General features: G+C 36.5%; 1 protein-coding gene and 1 pseudogene across 1 annotated transcript in view; both read left to right on the top strand.

Annotated features, from left to right (window-relative positions):
• The window catches only part of PGM (phosphoglucomutase), a 32,350-nt gene extending 14,849 nt beyond the window's left edge, over nt 1–17,501 (top strand). The window contains exons 11-21 of the mRNA XM_039051278.2: nt 4,468–4,546; nt 5,652–5,716; nt 5,806–5,873; nt 12,669–12,787; nt 12,928–13,118; nt 13,743–13,884; nt 13,978–14,059; nt 16,683–16,729; nt 16,843–16,920; nt 17,044–17,149; nt 17,224–17,501. Of these exons, the coding sequence (XP_038907206.1) occupies nt 4,468–4,546; nt 5,652–5,716; nt 5,806–5,873; nt 12,669–12,787; nt 12,928–13,118; nt 13,743–13,884; nt 13,978–14,059; nt 16,683–16,729; nt 16,843–16,920; nt 17,044–17,149; nt 17,224–17,291 (1,045 nt within the window). The 3' untranslated portion in view covers nt 17,292–17,501. The remainder of the gene's footprint in view (nt 1–4,467; nt 4,547–5,651; nt 5,717–5,805; nt 5,874–12,668; nt 12,788–12,927; nt 13,119–13,742; nt 13,885–13,977; nt 14,060–16,682; nt 16,730–16,842; nt 16,921–17,043; nt 17,150–17,223) is intronic.
• Nucleotides 5,413–5,508, top strand: LOC120068694 (U2 spliceosomal RNA; annotated as a pseudogene).
• Nucleotides 17,502–18,247: the final 746 nt, after the last annotated feature.

An 18,247-nucleotide genomic window follows, 5' to 3' on the forward strand; every position in this document is an offset into this window, starting at 1 on the left:
GACGTCCCGATACTTTTCCAAGACAAATAGAACGTCTTGGGGGATCTCCTCTTCAGTGGACTCAACTGACTCTATCGGGATGGCCATGAACGTGGGTTCGTCGTGGGCCAGGCCCCTCTTCAATTGGAGGGCTGAGATCATTCTCACCCCATTTGGCTGCTTGATACTGGCTTGGACTACGGTTGGTGAAGATCCGGTAATGACCAAGCATTTGGCGAGGGGCATTGGTATGACTTTATGTTCAAGCAGAAATTCCATCCCCAGTACCACGTCGAAATCATCCATCTTGACAATTATGAAGTCAACGAAGCCCTTCCAGTCTCCTAACTTCACCGGAGTTCTCTTCGCTATCCCCGTAATTGGTAGGGCTACGGAATTCACAGCTTTCATCTTCCCTGCATCTCTTTCCCAATTCAAGTTCAGGCGGCGAGCTTCCGTTTCAGCCATGAAGTTATGGGTAGCTCCAGAGTCAACCATAGTGGTTTTGGCCGATCTTTGGTTGACCCAAGCGTCTACATACATGAGACCTTTCTCTAGTGGCTCCGTCGCCTTTCCCATATTCTTCTGGAGTGCAGATAGGAATTTCAATGCCCCTATCCTGGGATTCTCAATTTCAGCCGCTGGCTCGGTTACCGTCTCCTCCAGTTCAGCCTGGTCTTCGGAGGTAGAGGCTAATGTGGCTTGAAAAGCATTGAACGCAGTTCGATTTGGACATTCGCCCGCCCTGTGTGGCCCTCTACATATGAAACAAGACAGGGGCCGATTGTAATTGTTATGCTGTTGTGGCGGCCCTCGCCAGTTGTTTCCTGATCTCGATTGGGATGATTTACGGTCCCCCCCTATGTTCTTGTCTCCTCCCCCAGGTCTGGGAGGACTGGAACGGCTATTTCTGTTTCCCCCATTGGAGGAAGTTGATTGTTTCCTCACATCTTGTGAGTCAGTGCTAAGGTCGTATAGCCGTTCAGCTGCCGCGTAGGCAGAGGGGAGATCCTGTACTCTCTGTTCGTATAGTTTTGATTTCGCCCACGGTTTCAGCCCTTCCACAAAGCAAAAGACCTTGTCCTTTTCAGACATATCTCGTATGTCCAACAGGAGTCTTGCAAACTGTTTTACATAGTCCCTGATGTTACCTGTTTGCTTTAGCTCTCGGAGTTTTCGTCGAGCCAAGATTTCGACGTTTTCAGGGAAGAACTGCGAACGAAGTTCTTGTTTCAATCTATCCCAAGTATCAATAGTGCAACGTCCTTCCTGTATGTCTGTAAACCGTGATCTCCACCACAGTTTCGCATCTTCAACTAGATGCATCGTTGCTATTGTGACTTTCGACTCTTCAGTCACTGTGTTCGTCGCCTTGAAGTATTGCTCAAGGTCGAAGATAAAATTTTCCAGGGCTTTCGCTTCTCGCACCCCACAGAAGGGTTTCGGTTCTGGGATTTTTATTCGGCTCACTGCCATTGCTCCCCCAGGTGGGGCTTGGTTCCCTACCGCTCGGATGGTGAGATTCACCCTAGCACTCACATCCGCTATCTCGGCTCTGACGACATCCAGGGCCGATCGAAAGTCTTCAGATAAATCGGTTACCATCTGAAGTATTGCTTTTTGGGAGCTGTCCAGCTCTTCGACACGCTCCTCTATGTGGGCAACAGAGCCCGAGGAGCTATCGCCTCGTTCAAAGCTGCCGGACCGTACTGTTTTGGCCTCGAGGGTCTCTACCCTCATCATCAATTCTCTGACGGGTAATCCGTCTAGGCGGCCTACCACCGCATCAATTCCATCGGCTTTCTCGGCAACTTCTTGTAGCCGAGTCTCAAGGAAACGAACATTATCTGGGACCTCTCTCAGGTAGAGCATTTGTTCTTCCATCTCTACCAATCTGTCTACATGGGACTTGTTCAGGTTCTTCGTCACCGACATGATCACTGATCTTCCCTCTATAGGCCAATTTGGCTCTGATACCAACTATCACAATCGCTCTTTCGGAAGCTTCTCTTAGCGATTGTGCGGCACTTGTTCCCGCTCACGAACAAGCCAGCCAACTCGAATACGGACTGCCGATGGCACACCGAGTGCCTCTTGCAACCTCCAATCCCGTTTTAGGGAAAATGGTTTTAGAAAACGGGTTTAGAGAAAAGGTTTTCGTAAGAAGATTTGAGAGTGTGTATAAAGAAAGAAAGATTGTAGTAGACTAGAAAGCAATAAGCAACAACAACGGCTTTATAGAGTACTACTCCGGGTATGAGGAAATGATGGTTAGTCTTATCCCCATATAGTGCATTCTGAACAAAAAGCCAACTGGCACCCTTGCATATGCAAAAGGGCGAGTGGTCACTTACAATGAAAATGTACAGAAAGCAAGCTAACTAAACTAATACAATACAGGATATGAAAGTAAGCTAGAAGGGGGTTGGATTGGGCATGCGGCCATGGGCAACAGGTCCTGGACAAGCATGATCGGCCCTGGACAAGCATGACCGTTACACTGTGCAGCAACAAATGAGGTGACGATGAGAGTGTGGTCAGAGACAGCAGGAATGATAGGACACAGTAGTGGTGAGAAAGGATGACAAAAGAGTGTTTAAGAATCTAGCGAAAGGGGATGGGCTTGGAAAACAATGAGAGAGGGATGGAGAGAAGTTAAAAAACTTGAGGTTGGAGCCGGCGGGGAGCCAATGGACGGATGAATACGAAGAATGACTCTCGAAGACGGTGGTTAGCATTAGGTCTAAAAGCTAGGGTTAGGGAAGGGCATGGATTGGGGTGAGGGAGACCATCTGAACATCGGCAATTCATTCTAATATGAATATTGGACGACTATGCAGTTGCTTGTTCTATTTGAAGAAATGAAGATGAAAAGAGCCATACGCCTGCCATTTACCTGACCTAAATTGCCTTTATCAAGTTTAGTCAACACTTTATAATCAAAAAGAGGAAACCTGTCCAATTTGTCACGGAAACACCACCATGAACGGGGATAACACTCTGTTCTGCTTTCAGAACATCCCACATAACTCTTGGACATTCCACTTAATAACGAAGAAATAAACGGGGAAGACAGTTTCTTAAGAGATACAGACTCATAATTCTTGTAAAAATTACCAATCATGCCCAAAAAAGGAGACCTCTCTTCATTTCTCCCATGGGCACATGAAAAAAATGTTATCCAACCGAAGAAGGCCAAACTATACATCTCATTATCCAACCAGAAAAGACCAAAATTTCGACAAACAACTTGAATCTGAACCATCACGATCTTGTTTTCTGAGAAACTTGACAGACTGGACAATCCCAAGAGTTCAACAATGGATTTTTCAAACCAGAGTAATTTTTTTTTTCAAAACAAGTTTGCATGGCAGGTCTTTTATAAAGAAAAGTCCATGTTCAAACCAAATACAAAAGAAAGAGCTGTTGACTAGCTTCCACCCTCCGTAAGTAAAATGAAAAGCTTGGGGACTATATAATAACCAGAATTAATGGAGGTGGCTGGAAAGATGATCAAAATTAATGGAGGTCCGGAGTAAGTAAAATGAAAAGCTCGAAGACTATAAAATGACTGGAATTAATGGAGGAAGCTGAAAGATGATCAAGATCAATTGTTTTAAAATGTTAAAGGCGGCCTTGAGGCTTTTCCTCCTGAAAAGGCGAGGCTAAGGCTCGAGGTAGTATGAGGTGTAAGCCTCAAATAGTGAATAAAAAAACATTTTAAAAATCCTAAATTAGTATGACCAAGTATTGCTAAACATGATTGTCATATAAAAGTGTGAAAAGAAAATTCACCCCCACAGTTTTCACTTAATAAAAGATTCTAAAATGATATATGTATCATCACTAATGCTACTATTATCATTAATATGATTGATTTATACTATAAATTTTTGCCTTCAATGTTTTTAAAGTCACAACAGTAAAAGTAGTCCTAATTTAAATAGTCACAACTCAAACCTTAATATTTTTGAAGAAGCTAGGCAATTTACTATTATTTTTCTAATCAGTAGGCGAGGCGCATGGATTTTAAGCCTTGGTGCCCCTTCACAAAGGCGTAAGCTTCTTCTATGAGAGGCGTAAGCCTCTTATGGTTCAACGAAGGGGTAAGTCTCGAGGCTAAAACTTAGAGTCTTACCTCAAGGCTTGAAACATTGATCGGAATTAATGGAGGTTGGGAGTTAATGAGGAAACGAGAGTGAGAAGGATAAAGGAGAGAGAAGAGAGCAACTTAACTTTTATTTCTCCAGGAAAGGGCATCCTCTTTTCCATTTCCTTTTCCTTTTAGTAAGTCCTATAGTTGTTGATAGATAGCCATAACCTTGCATTTGCTACGGATGCCAATTTTAGATGCTTATTTTTTATTTGATTGTCAAGGAGCAACTTATTTTCTATTTTCTATGTGTATGCTACGATTTCCCATTTCTATGCATTATTTTTCTCTATGAATGTCTTGTTGACATATTTTTGGTATTTTAACTTCGTTAGGTTTGTATTTGATGCCATGCATGCAGTAACTGGTGCGTATGCAAAACCAATTTTTGTGGACAAGTTAGGAGCGAGTCTGGTATGATGTGCTATATACAAGCATCTTTATTTTAGACAGATGGAAATTCAAATATATTTTATTCTAGTAATAAGTTACCGTTGATAGCAATTCCAATTTCACTCTATCTTTTTGGTTCCTAAAATGTTTGATAATCCAATTAACTTTTATGTATTGAAAATGGTTTAGAGTTATACGCGCCAAAAAGTTAGTTCTTGAAATCAAGTTTCTGTTTTGTACACCGTCACTAATTTGATACTTCAAGTATTCCTCACAGATAGGCACATCGCTCTTGACAGATTTTTCTAGCTTGTTCTCTCTCTGACATACCTTTTTAACTTATTTTTCTCTTTCAAATTTGGACACAATTATGAAAAATACTACTTCACCATAATGTTTGTAATTGAAAGCTATTATTCATCATATTCAACACATTCTTCAAGTTTTTGTTTTGAGAAAAATCCACAATAAACTGATTGCAGGACTATATTTAGATTTATGGAAAGTACATGGACTAAAATTGAACATTTAAAAGTATAGTGCAATAAACTGATTGTAGAACTAGATTTAGATTTATGGAAAGTACATGGACTAAAATTGAACATTTAAAAGTATAGTGATCAAAATGGAATAAACCCAAATTAGAACCTACTTTAACCATAAAAATAGTATATTATGTTTATTATTTGACAATTATTGTTAAATCATAAAATTATAATTTGATAAATATTGTATAGTTGATTATAGAATTAATTAATAAATGAATTAGGGTTTTCTTATTTTAGAAACAGAAAACATATAACGTTGTTCAACATGTTTTGTTTTTTGTAGTTTTTTTTTTCTAAAATTTTTTTTGAAACAAAAATTAACGTTGTTATTGAAAACAGAAACATTCTTAACCTTTTGGCTAAGATCATGTGTAGTATCTGTTATTATCAGTTTAATGTATATACATATTCACATGCATACATGACCAAGCTTTCATGGAAAAAGAACTAGATAATGCTAAAGGGCATTAAAAAATACAATACAACTCAACGATAGGAGACAAACAGAAGACAATTAATCAATAAGCACACAAACAAGAGCTCCAAACAAGGACTAAAATTTTGCAATCCTTACATAGGACTCAATTTCTAATGGAGTGCCTCTAGAAGATTTTGGGCATGGACATCCTGATCCTAATCTTACGTAAGTTGTTTAAGATTTCATAAGCAGGTACAGCTGCGTGATTTGCCATTATCTTGGAGTAATTACCAATTATTTGTACTATTCAACAGGTATGCCAAGGATTTGGTCAACATTTTGTTCAGTGAAGATGGACCAGATTTTGGTGCTGCTAGTGATGGTATTTCATCTAATACACGATCCATATTTTGAGTTCAAGTTTGTTTGTTTTTTTTGTTTTTTTTAATAAATGTTTTCCCCCCTTGCCTTTTCTTCTTCTTTACTTATATAATGGCATCTGTAATGATAAAAGAAGTAAATTTGAAACTTGAAAAAGGATAAATCGTGGTAAAAAAATAAAAAAGTAGAAAAGAGAAAATAAATGCTAGTCGGATCTGTTAGACATACTATTGACAAAAATAATGTGCACATAGGCATAGCCACTCACATGCATAAGGTGTATATAATATATATGCTTTCACTTTTACAAATGATAGTAACGCTATATTAGGTGTGAGTTTGATGATTTTTAGGAGGTGAGAAGTTAATTTAATATGTGAAATTATTTTGAAAAGCTTCATCTTGTTTAGTCAGGTAATGAAATAATTTAGAAAAATCTGAAAAACAGTAAGGTGGTTTTCTAAGTAGTACTGAATCAATGATTCCTTTAAAGACCTGTTTTTTTCCTAGGTTTTCCTATGAGATTTTAGAGAGACATTTAATATCCTTGTTTGCTTTATAGAAATTCAATTTTTAAAACCTAGGATATTATTATCCAGGGAATTTCAAAACCCATCCGACATGGGGTTTTTTTTAATACTCTTTAAAAGTGTGGGATTTTTTATGCCTGTGAGATGACTAGTAAAAATATAGCTTAATTAATTAATAAACTAATATCTATTATTTGTTATTATTAATTTTAATTAACTATCAATTATAAATATATTAATTAGACTTGATAAATTTCAACTAGTATCTCTATAATTAATATTTTATACTATCTTAACTATTTAGTATATATTATTATTACGATGATGATTAATATCCATATTCTAATTAATTTATAAAATTTAATTATTTTTAATATTAATTTAAATTAATTAATTATGTTTAATATGAAAGTATTCATTTATTTTTATTTTTATTTTTGTTGCTTAAATAATGTTAAATTTATTTGATGACTACAATAATTGGTCTCTTGTATTTATTTAAGTATTTATTTAATTTTGGTTTCTATATACAAAATTGGTAAACTGAACACATATATTTAACTTCCAGACATCACACTAATTAATTATCCCAGCCATTTAAAGCCCAGACATTGAAATCCCAGATATATAATATCTATGTCTATGAAACAATGTCTGCGATCCAAACGGGCCCAAAGAGATATGAACAATGGAGGAAAAAAGTATTAATAGTTTTCCCCCCTCTTTTAATAGTTTAATTTTCCTCTTTCCCCACGAAATTGTCAACTGCATAATCTCTCAATGGTTCCAAATCTTGAATCACGTATTCAGGTATTTACAATTTACAATTCAAGTGGTCTTCAATAGATTGATTGGTAAAGGAATTAGAAGTGGCTTCCTAAAGAGGCTTTCTGTCAGAGGTGATTTGGCTCGTATTTCCCATTTATGGTTTGCCGACGACACGATGCTTTTCTCTAACTACTATGTGCTTAACAACTTGAAAAATGTGGTTGTGTTTGAGATGATGTAGGGTTTGAAGATTAATTTTTCAAAATCTTTTTTGGTTGGTATTAATATTAATGAGAATGAGGTTCCAATAGTGGCGCTAGAGTGGGGTTGCACTACTGGAGTCAGATCTCTTGAGTATCTGGAGACGACCCTCGGTGGTAATTCAAGAAAATCTTCTTTTTGGCAGCTGGTTGGATAAATTGATAGAAAATTTGTTTGGAGAAAATGTCTTACTCTTTTGGGAGGGGACAAAGTTAAATTGGCAAAATTGGTTTTGTTGAGTATACCTTTATACTACTTCTCTTTCGACAACATTCACTTCTAAAAATCTTAATAGGAACACTAAATTGAGTTTGAATTTTAGCATGAAAATTACAGAGATGAGAAAGGAACTTGGAACGAGTTTTCGTAAAATATAACCAAGCCATGCTGGAGTGATCATCAACATAGGTAACAAAATATCAAAATCCAGATTTGGACACAATAGGACAAGGACCCCAAATTTAAGAATGAACTAACTTGAATGGAGAATTTGTTTGTTTTATCAACTCTAGGATTGGAGCTAAGACGATAAAATTTGGCAAATTGACATGAGTCACAATTCAATGTGGACACATTATGAAACTGGGGATAGAGCTTTCTTAATGTTGAGAGAGATGGATGACAGAGACGACAATGTACATCAAAAGGAGAAACAACTGCAGAACAAACAACACCTATCACTATTAGCTCTTGATGATCTTGTATAAAGCCCTTTGGATTCACATCCTCTCCCAATAATCTTCTTCATCATGAGATCGTGAAACGAGCAATAGGATAGGATGGGACATAACAATTAAGGTCATGATTGAGTTTACTAACTGAGATCAAGTTAGAAGAGAATTGAGGTAAATGAAGAACACATGGCAAAGAAATAGATGGAGTGAGGTTAATGGTGATAGCTGCAAGAATGGAAGATTTGGATCCATCTGCGTAAGTAACATTTGGGAGGGATGATGACAAAATGGTTGAAAACAAATTGTGATTATTACCTATCATATGATCAATAGCATCGGAGTCTACGACCCATTTGGTAGATGAGGACAAAAGACAACATGTTACTTGAATCAACAATGGTTGTAATAGGAGTGAGTGTGGATGATGAAAAGAATTCTTTAGATGATTTCTGGTCTGGTTGAAGTTATGACCTCAATTGCAAGAGTTAACAAATAGCTTCTTTTTGATAAAATCAACTTCTTTCATTGAGAAAAAAATTGAAAGAATACAAGGACATACAAAAAAAACCAAGCCCACAAAAATGCCCCAACTAAAGGAAGAGGTTCTAGCTAAGTTAAATGTTGCCAAGAGAATAATTACAAAAAAGCTTAGAAACCGAAGCCCAATGGGACACATGAAACCTCACTAAAAACCAAACCTCAGAAGGGTCCTTATCCTATAACACCGCTCACACCCCAGGAAACCACAAAAAATGGTCTTTCTCTCTGAAAGGCAGACGGAGGAGGAACTCCCTATTTCGTCGCATGAACATCCCTATGGCTAGCAATCCGAACATCAAACTCTTGCAGAAAGCAACTCCACACAGCTTGTGCATACTGACAGTCCTAAAGGAGACGATCAAGGTCTTCCTCCATCTTCCAGCAAAGAATACAACAGAAAGGTCCCATTAATGAGGTCATCTTCCTAGCATGCCTACCTAAAGTGTTCACTTGGCCAAACAAAACTTGCTAAATAAGGAACCTGATTTTCTTAAGTATCTTAATCCTCCGAATCACATAAAAAACTGACTCCCTAATGGGAGAGAGATCCATCAACAATATGAAATAGGTTTTACAGGAGAATCCTTCACTAGGAATTGGACTCCAAACACGAATGTCCCTCCTCCCAAATCTAAAGTTACACTCTAATAACGAAAGAAGAGAGGCAACCTCCATCGTCTCTCTATTGGTCAAATGACGACAAAACCCAAAAGAAAGACACAGAGATCCTAGACCAAACCAAGAAGTCCGAGACCGGACGATTTTTGAAGGAAGACAAGTAATAGAAATGTGTTAAAATAGAGGAGAAAGGGCTATCCCCCACCCACTGATCTTCCCAGAAATAAGTATCCTTACCATCCCCCACAATGCATCGAGCTAGATGAGAAAAAGTAGGAAGCTCAATCGAAATGTCTTACCGTCCCTTACAATACATCGAACCAAATGTCTTTCCATGGAAAAATAAAATTAACAAATAGCTTCTTAGATGAACTATGGATGAATGGAGTCCTCGTTTGAACCATGTTAGACATCATAGCATCCTCTTTTACAAATTTTTTTTTTGAATCGAGCGGATTATGACCGCGATACCCACACAAATAGTTGAAAGAAGCAAGAACCAAGAAATTACACAAATAGCATCTTAGATGAACCATGGATGAATGGAACCCTCGTTTGAACCATGTTAGACATCATTGCGTCATCTTTTACAAACGAATTTTCGAACCCGAGTGGATTATGACTGTAATACCCACACAAATAGTTGAAAGAAGCAAGAACCAAAAAATTACTAAAGGGAAAAGGCTTCAAAACAAAAACTGAATCGCAAAAAATAGATCTTAACCGAGGAAGAAAAATCAATTACTTATCTAAATATCCTTACATCCGAGTGTGCTTTTTCGAATCTAAACACACAGACATGTTGAAAAACAAAAACCAAGACACCAAAGCAATGGGTCAAATATTTGACGATCCATGCACCGACGTGGGAGATGGAGAGGTGACAGTTTCCGACGGCACATGTGGCTCACTTGCTGAATATTTTCCAGCCAAAATTTGGGTTCCTGCAAATCGGCAAGTGGGCTTTCTCTTGAGTTAGGTGGTGACAAAAAAACACGCAAGTAACAGACCTTGACGGTGATGTCGATGGCGATAGATCCTGACAATAAATGTGATACACCAAACCCAAAGTGTAAGACCAAACCCCCCAACAAGGTGTTCCAAACCTCAAACCCTAAAGGGTTCACAAATCCGGAATCACTCATAAAACCCTAATTTCTCTAGGAAATACCTAAAGCTCTGATACCACGATAATGTGAGACCAAAATATGAGAGAACTCATTCATCATTATATACATTAGAGTTCAATATATATAGACATACATGGAAGCCCTAAACTAAGAAGTAAACTACAATAAAGGACAAAAGACTAATAAGCTCCATATATTTACTTATATACTATAACAGACTACTCTCTTAATCAAACTTCAAAATGTTAGACCTTATATGAGGAAGACTTGGAAGTATGGTTGCTGGAAAATGATGACTCTTTTTGAATCAAATCTTTCTCTCCTATACTTATTATGAAGCAGAAGACTTTGGTTAACGGGAGATCGAATATTATTTGGCAAGATGTGTGGCCCAAAAAGGTCAAGTTTTTCTTTTGGATTTTCTCTGTGGAGAGGCTGTATACATATTTTTTATTATTATTTTATTTATTTATTTTTTTGATATCCGTGAGTGCCCGGACCAGCTTACGCGCACGAGACAACCCGCCTAGCCCTACAACATTTGGGTGTCAAGAAAACTCGTAAGAAATTAATTCCTAGGTAGGTGGCCATCATGGATTGAACCCTTGACCTCTTAGCCATTTATTGAGACTGTCTCTTTTTTACCACTAGGCCAACCCATGATGGTTGAGGCTGTATACATGTTGCCGAGTCCAAAGAATCCTTTGAAACTCTAAACTGTCAGATAGCAAAAACTTGAATTGAACCAAATCTGAAGTTATAAGCTGCGAGTTTAGAAGAAGTAAAAGTCAAGACATAACCAAAGACTCGTAGTTAGATCGATCTATTTATCTCACAAGTGTCCAGATATAGCATTTGTATTGAGTATGATCAGTCAGTTTATACACTCACTTGGGCCCATCCAATTCGAAACTGCATACAAAATCATATCTCAGGGAACTCTAAGTAAAGGTATATTATTTTAGAAACATGATCATTTTCAAGTTGAAGTATAAACTAATTCAGATTGGGTTGAAGTACTATTGATAGAAGATCTACTTTTGGCTATTGTTTTTTTGTTGGAGGAAATTTAGTTACATAGTGTAGTAAAAACAGAATGTAGTTGTGAAGGTATATGGATCAAAATGATACTTGAAGTACTAAAATTGTCTCAAAAGGCATTTATACGGGTATAATGTGGATAACAAAGCTGCCATTGCTAAACTCGTAATTCATACATGATAGGACAAAGCATATTGAAGTCAACAAGTATTTCATAAAGGTGAAAATTGATGCATGTGTGGTGTGTATATCTTATCTCTCAACCATAGAACAAACAACTAATATGCTAACTAAAGGCCTTTCGAAAAAACAATTTGGTAACCTTCTCAATAAGCTGGCTATGGAAGACATTTACAAATCAGCTTGAGGGAGAGTGTTGGAATTCTGGATATCCTTTAGGGTGCATTTGGCTCTCTAAGTGAAGTTAATAAGTCTTGGAGTTAATATGTTGGAGTTGGGAAGTTTATGTTTGGACTGTAGAGTTGTAAGATGGAGTTCATCGATAAATGTGCAAAATAGAGAAAGAGGGGAATATGGAGTTCCTCGATAGGTGTGCAAACCTTAATAGTGTTTATTATTGAAGTTGAGTTGTTTAACGCCAACTAAAGAAGTTGGTGGGCTAAACGGTCCCTTATGTTTTTGTGATATTAGATGTGTATAATGTGTATCTTTATAACTTATTTCTGTTAGACTCTTTCTGTATTGGTAGATGACCTTGTGTTTGCTCACAGATATAGAGAAGGAATATAATAATATTTCCATCCCAAATTAAGTGCTTTCCATTCAGTAAGAAATATTTTCCCTGGGGATAGGATACAGGGGATAGAATGGTTTCTCATACCGTTTTATGTTGGACTAGTTTTTCCCCCCCTTTATGTGCTGTACTAGTTTTAAGCCACTTGTTTAATTCTCCATCAAGTGAAATTAGCCAAAGGTGTACATTTTATGGTCCCATGCTGATACTTCAATCAATTCTTTGTCAATATTCTCGCGCTTGAAAATCAAGAACATAAATCCAGCTGCCTAAACAAAACATCTGTGTGTGAAAATGTTTTCTAAAACTATATCTTGTGTGTCCATTTATTGTGTACCCCCCATTCGTAATACTCGAATAATATGTTATAATGGCCTTGCAGATTCTTTCTGTTAGCACTTGCTAGTTAATGCTATGGTGGATGCTTGGCTTGCAAATGCAAGAAGAGATGATCGTAACATTTTTTTGATCCTTTTGCAGGAGATGGTGATAGAAACATGATATTGGGTAAGGGTTTCTTTGTTACTCCTTCAGATTCTGTTGCAGTTATTGCAGCTAATGCGCAGGAAGCGATTCCATATTTCAAGAATGGTCCTAAGGTATGGAATTCTCGTTCTTCATTTTTCAAGAACTTCAGCTGTGTACAACTTTTTAAAAGGTTTTTGCAATATGAATGGTATTCTCGGACGATTTTTGAGTTTATTTAAGAAAAAGGTGAAATAACCTTCCTCATTTATAGGGGCTAGCTCGTTCGATGCCAACAAGTGGAGCGCTTGATCGTGTAGCTGACAAGCTCAATCTGCCATTTTTCGAGGTTCCTACTGGCTGGAAATTCTTTGGTAACCTTATGGATGCTGGGAAATTGTCAATATGCGGGGAGGAGAGTTTTGGAACAGGTTCCGATCATATCCGTGAGAAGGATGGCATATGGTAACAGTCTATATTCACTTTTAGGCACAGTTAAGTGTGTGCCAGATGCTCCTTTTGGTGGAGGGGTTAAAAGAATTGAAATAAGGAGGAAAGATACATTGATATACCAAGAATGTATATCAATAATATCGGACAGCAGAACCAATTAATTCTATGTTTTTCTGGACAGGATATATTATTTACTAAATGAAATTATCACTTGCTTTAGTAGTAGATTTGTTCAATTACTAATATTACATCCTCGACTAGTGTATTTTTGGGTGGGTTTGGTTTAACTTTTCAAGTGTATCATTTTGAAAATAAGTCATTTTGGAAAAAATTGAAGTGTTTGACAATCATTCAAAATAGCTTTGAAACACTTCCAAAGTAAACCCCCTAATTATCAAAATTGTTTAAATAAAAATGACTTTTTTGTAAAACATTTTTTTCTCTAGTAAATCCAAATAGACCCTTAGTAAATTGGAAAAAACCACCATTTAGTTATTTTTCTTTTTGTGCTGTTGTTTTGCTTGTGTTCATACCATTTGTTGGTGGGATTTCAAAATGGTAAATTTTCTAGCAAGATGTTTCATTTTATACCCATGCTAATTACAATATGAAATGATTCGATCCTTCTCATGATAGGGCTGTGCTGGCTTGGCTTTCTATTATTGCATTCCGAAACAAAGACAAGAAAGTTGGGGAGAAGTTGATCTCAGTTTCAGATGTTGTGAGGGAACATTGGGCTATTTATGGAAGGAACTTCTTTTCAAGATATGACTATGAAGTAAGATTGACATGAGTTGGCGTCGTGATTGTGTTACTTTAATAAGCCAGTTTTTCACTGTTTCATTTCATGTCTTTAAATATGTTTGCTCAGGAATGTGAGTCTGAAGGTGCTAATAAGATGATAAATCACCTTAGAGATCTCAGCAGTAAGAGCAAGCCTGGTGACAAGTTCGGTAAGTTTATTGGTAAAATTATAAGTTAGGTCCTGAACTTTTAGGGTAAATTAATTTGTTGTTTTGCGAGAAAAATTCAAATGGTATTCCCTCAACACCTAATTGCTATAGAATCTAAAATTACTTCACAAAAAAAGTATAGATTTATTCTCTCCCTCAAGCTAGATTATACATAAAATACAAGTCAAGCTTATTCTTAAAAAATTATCCTTGGCAATGCTTTGGTGAGATTGCCAGTAAATTATTGTTGAGATGGAAGTTGGAATAGAAGTTGGAATAGAGGGTAGTTCTACTATGCTATTGATATAATGAAAAGAGTCTAATGTTATTGTTGACCTTCTCAAATATGAAATGTCAATAAATTTTTGTGTTTTTTTTGCGAAGATAACAACTGAGTGACTGTCACAAAACATTTTTATTGCATTCAGAATATCAATTTTCAGTTTTGTCAAAAGTTTATGAATCCACATTCCTTCACCGATTAGAGGAAGAGCTCTGTATTTAGCTTCTGCACTACTTTCTACAAGGACTTGTTTTTTTTTCTTCTCTTAGTGACCAAGTTAACCAAACATAGGAGCAATAGCTAGTGGTTGAAAGATCAAGATCCAAGTCATCCTGGTATGATCATCTATATATTATTTTACTTCTGAAGGCCCCCAAATATCATTGTGAATGAGAGAAAGGGTTTTGAGGATTTATAAGGCACAGTAGGATAAATACTTGTGTGTTAAGAGAATTGGCAATTTTCACATGGAAAGAAGCACAGTTTTTTGTTTATAAATAAATTGGAAAACAACTTTTCAAGGTACAAGAAATCGTGATTACCAAAGTGAAAATGCTATAACATAACATGACTTTCAATTAACAGACTCTGGCTTGGAAGTAAAATGATGGATTTAGAACATGATTCAGGACTAGAATGAAGACTGCATTTGAACAATATCTTTCTTGAAGAAGATAGAGGCCACTATGCTGCTTAGCACTGCAACTCACCTTTCTTGAATTTACCTCCTGGAATTCACAAGTTTGATTAAAAATTAGAGATGCAGTTTAAGGCACCAGTAAGTTTGTGGTGTAGCCTAAGAATGAGTAAGGAGAAATCTCAATGAATCAAGAAAGTTGTGTCAAATACATGAAGAGAGCCCTCTATTTAGGAAATTAGTGAGAAAAATAAAATCTAAAATTACAAAGGATATTATAGGAAGGTTAGCCAACTCTAAAATCTGCTGGTTTGCTACAAGTACCTCGAAGTTGTCTCACCTTCTTATAGTTGGCCACACCTAGGACGATTTCTTTTCTTGAATTTTGTTATTTTGAGATGAATTGTGTTACCATGGCTGAAAGGTTTGGTCAGTGAATGACCTAGTCGCCAGCATCATTTGGCATTTTCTACTACTCTTAACCCACAAAAACAGAGCAATCCGAATTGTTGAAAAAATACAGAAACCAATGAAGAAACCCAGAGACAGAGACATGAGCAAAATCACAGACCTAAGAACCAAATGGAAAAGGCTTGGGACTAGGGCAACGACGGGCAAACGAGTGGTGGAGGGCGAGCAAACGACATAGACAAGTGGCAGACAAGTGGTGGCAATTGGCTGCTACAAACAAACTCACAAATCGGAATGACGTGAATGGAAGGAATGAGTGACAGGCGAGTGAACAACATGGACAAATGTTGTCGGAATTGTCACTGGAGGAAGAAAGCATTGTCAAAAATGAAGGTTTAGGGTTTTGTGTGGGGGTTAGGTTTCTGATTGTTAGGTTTTTCAAGTTTTAGGATTGCGTTTTGACAATAGGTTGGTTTGTGGGAAAAGCTAAAATGTTATTCCCTCGACACCAAATTACAAGAACATATACTACAAAAAAAGATGCAGAAAGGAAAGCTAAATAAAGATGAGATAAAATAGTTAATAAATTCTAAACTAAATAAAAATAAAATTATGACAAAGAATGGAATAAATCGACACTATTTAGTCTGTATACTTGAAGTTCTTACTAAATCCCTAGTTTTTATTTAGTCACAATACTTTAAAATGTTTTGAACAGGTTTTTGAACTTCAATTTTATGTCTAATGGGGTCTTGCAATTAACTTCATCAGTTTAACAATTATGTGGCACATTAACTATATTATTTAAAGATTGACGTGGTGGGTTGATTTTGGACAAGTTTAGGCATTTGACGATAAGTATTCAAGTAATGGAGTTAACGACAGGAACCCATTCGACATGATTGAAAGTTCAGGAATCCTGAATTTTGTGGTTAACTGACGGAATTGATGACATAGATCTGTTAGACAGAAAAGTTTAAGTTCAAGTGTTTATTAGAATATTCAGAAAGTATACGAACTAAACAGAAACAACTCTAAAAGGAACTTTTTAAAGTATTGGACCTAAGATTTATGAAAATGATTTGTATTAAATTCAAGTGAAAAAAGGCTAAAAATTCAAACGAATCTAAACAAGTTCTCCACTTTAGGAATCAAAGATTATTAGTGTAAATAAATCTTCAAATTTTCTGTTACAAGAATGTCCTAATTTGACACTCATTTTCTCCCAGGATAAAATAGACAATCATTTGTCATGTTCTCATTGCACTGATTGGTGTTGCTAACCCTTGCAGGAAGTTATGTCCTCCAATTTGCAGATGATTTTTCATATACCGACCCTGTAAGTCTCTGTAATATGAACATTTACCGTATTTTCCAGTCTCCCCTCTTGTTTCTACAGCTTCAAATTTATCCTTTGCTGAATTTATTCAATTCAATGTCGAGTATGTTCAGGTTGATGGAAGTGTGGCGTCAAAACAAGGTGTTCGTTTTGTTTTTTCAGATGGATCAAGAATAATATACCGTTTATCTGTATGTTCTTGTTTTCCTCTTTTCCTCTCTTTCTTATCATAGGACGTTGTGATCCATTGTTAAGAATTCTTAAATATTTTTTTTAATCTTAAGCGTAACCTTTTTAAGCTTCGTGTTTTACAGGGAACTGGTTCAGCAGGAGCTACCGTAAGAATATACATTGAGCAGTTTGAACCGGACATTTCTAAACATGATGTGGATGCCCAAACATCTCTAAAACCATTGATAGGTTTGTTTATTGCCCCGTCAACAATAACCTTATTCAATTATTTATTTATTTTCTTACTTTTCATCATGTTGTAGATTTGGCATTATCTCTGTCCAAGCTGGAGGAGTTCACTGGGAGGGAGAAACCTACAGTCATCACCTAAGGGGGACAAGCTCATAGTCTATAGACTGGTCTAGATCCACTAGACGGAGGTCGGCTCTTCCATCTCTTGCCCTGCCTATGGCCATGCTTGCTTATATTTAAATTTTGGTTGATTTTAATTAATTCATTATGCAGAATAATTAGCTTACTTTTGTAAAATTTGATAGATAATATCAACATTAGAAATAAATAATATTTTCCATTTTCATTATTTCAATTCCAATTTTCACGATCTCTTTGATTGAGTTATAGATGTCTTGTATGGACTTTTTCCACATTTCCTATGAGAACAAAAGAACTGTTTTTGACATGGTAGTTTCTTTAGTGAACTGTCACCTACCGAACCTTATAACTGAACCACATGATGTGCTTGTAGTCTTCACATGGACTGCCTTCATTATTACGGACAATTTAGAGGGATTAGAATAGGCCTGTGGTTGGTTGGCCTAAACCAACAAATAACAAGGTTATTAACACGTAGATCAATTTGCATCACTTCCATGTCATACAAGTAGGTGAAATAATCTAAGGCGTCTCCTGATACATTCACTTTTAACGTTAAAACAAAAACATTGCTTGAGAACACAACGAAGAACAAGTTCTTGTCATTTTAAAACATGACTTGTACTCTGCCTATATTAACAGTGACGGGATGCTGTGTCATAAGACATCAAAAACTGAAAATTAATCCGTGATGTATTTGGGCCAGCACTTTTACTTGGCTCTTCTAGCTGTTTGATATTGCAAACTTTTCTATTTGGCAGCAATGATAAACCTACCTAGAAGCATGGTTTTAGCCTTCTCTTTCAGGTTACTAGAGTTTCAACTTATGAACTACTAGACATCAGTTTAACTGTCTTCAATTAGGGCTGAGCTTAAGACTGTTTTTAACGCATTATGAGAATCATCAAATAGAAGGAAGCCATGATTTCGGACCCACACGTATAGGTAGGGAAC

This window comes from Benincasa hispida, chromosome 12, assembly GCF_027475165.1.
Source record: "Benincasa hispida cultivar pf3 chromosome 12, pf3_genome.v1.1, whole genome shotgun sequence".
Taxonomy (NCBI): Eukaryota; Viridiplantae; Streptophyta; class Magnoliopsida; order Cucurbitales; family Cucurbitaceae; genus Benincasa; species Benincasa hispida.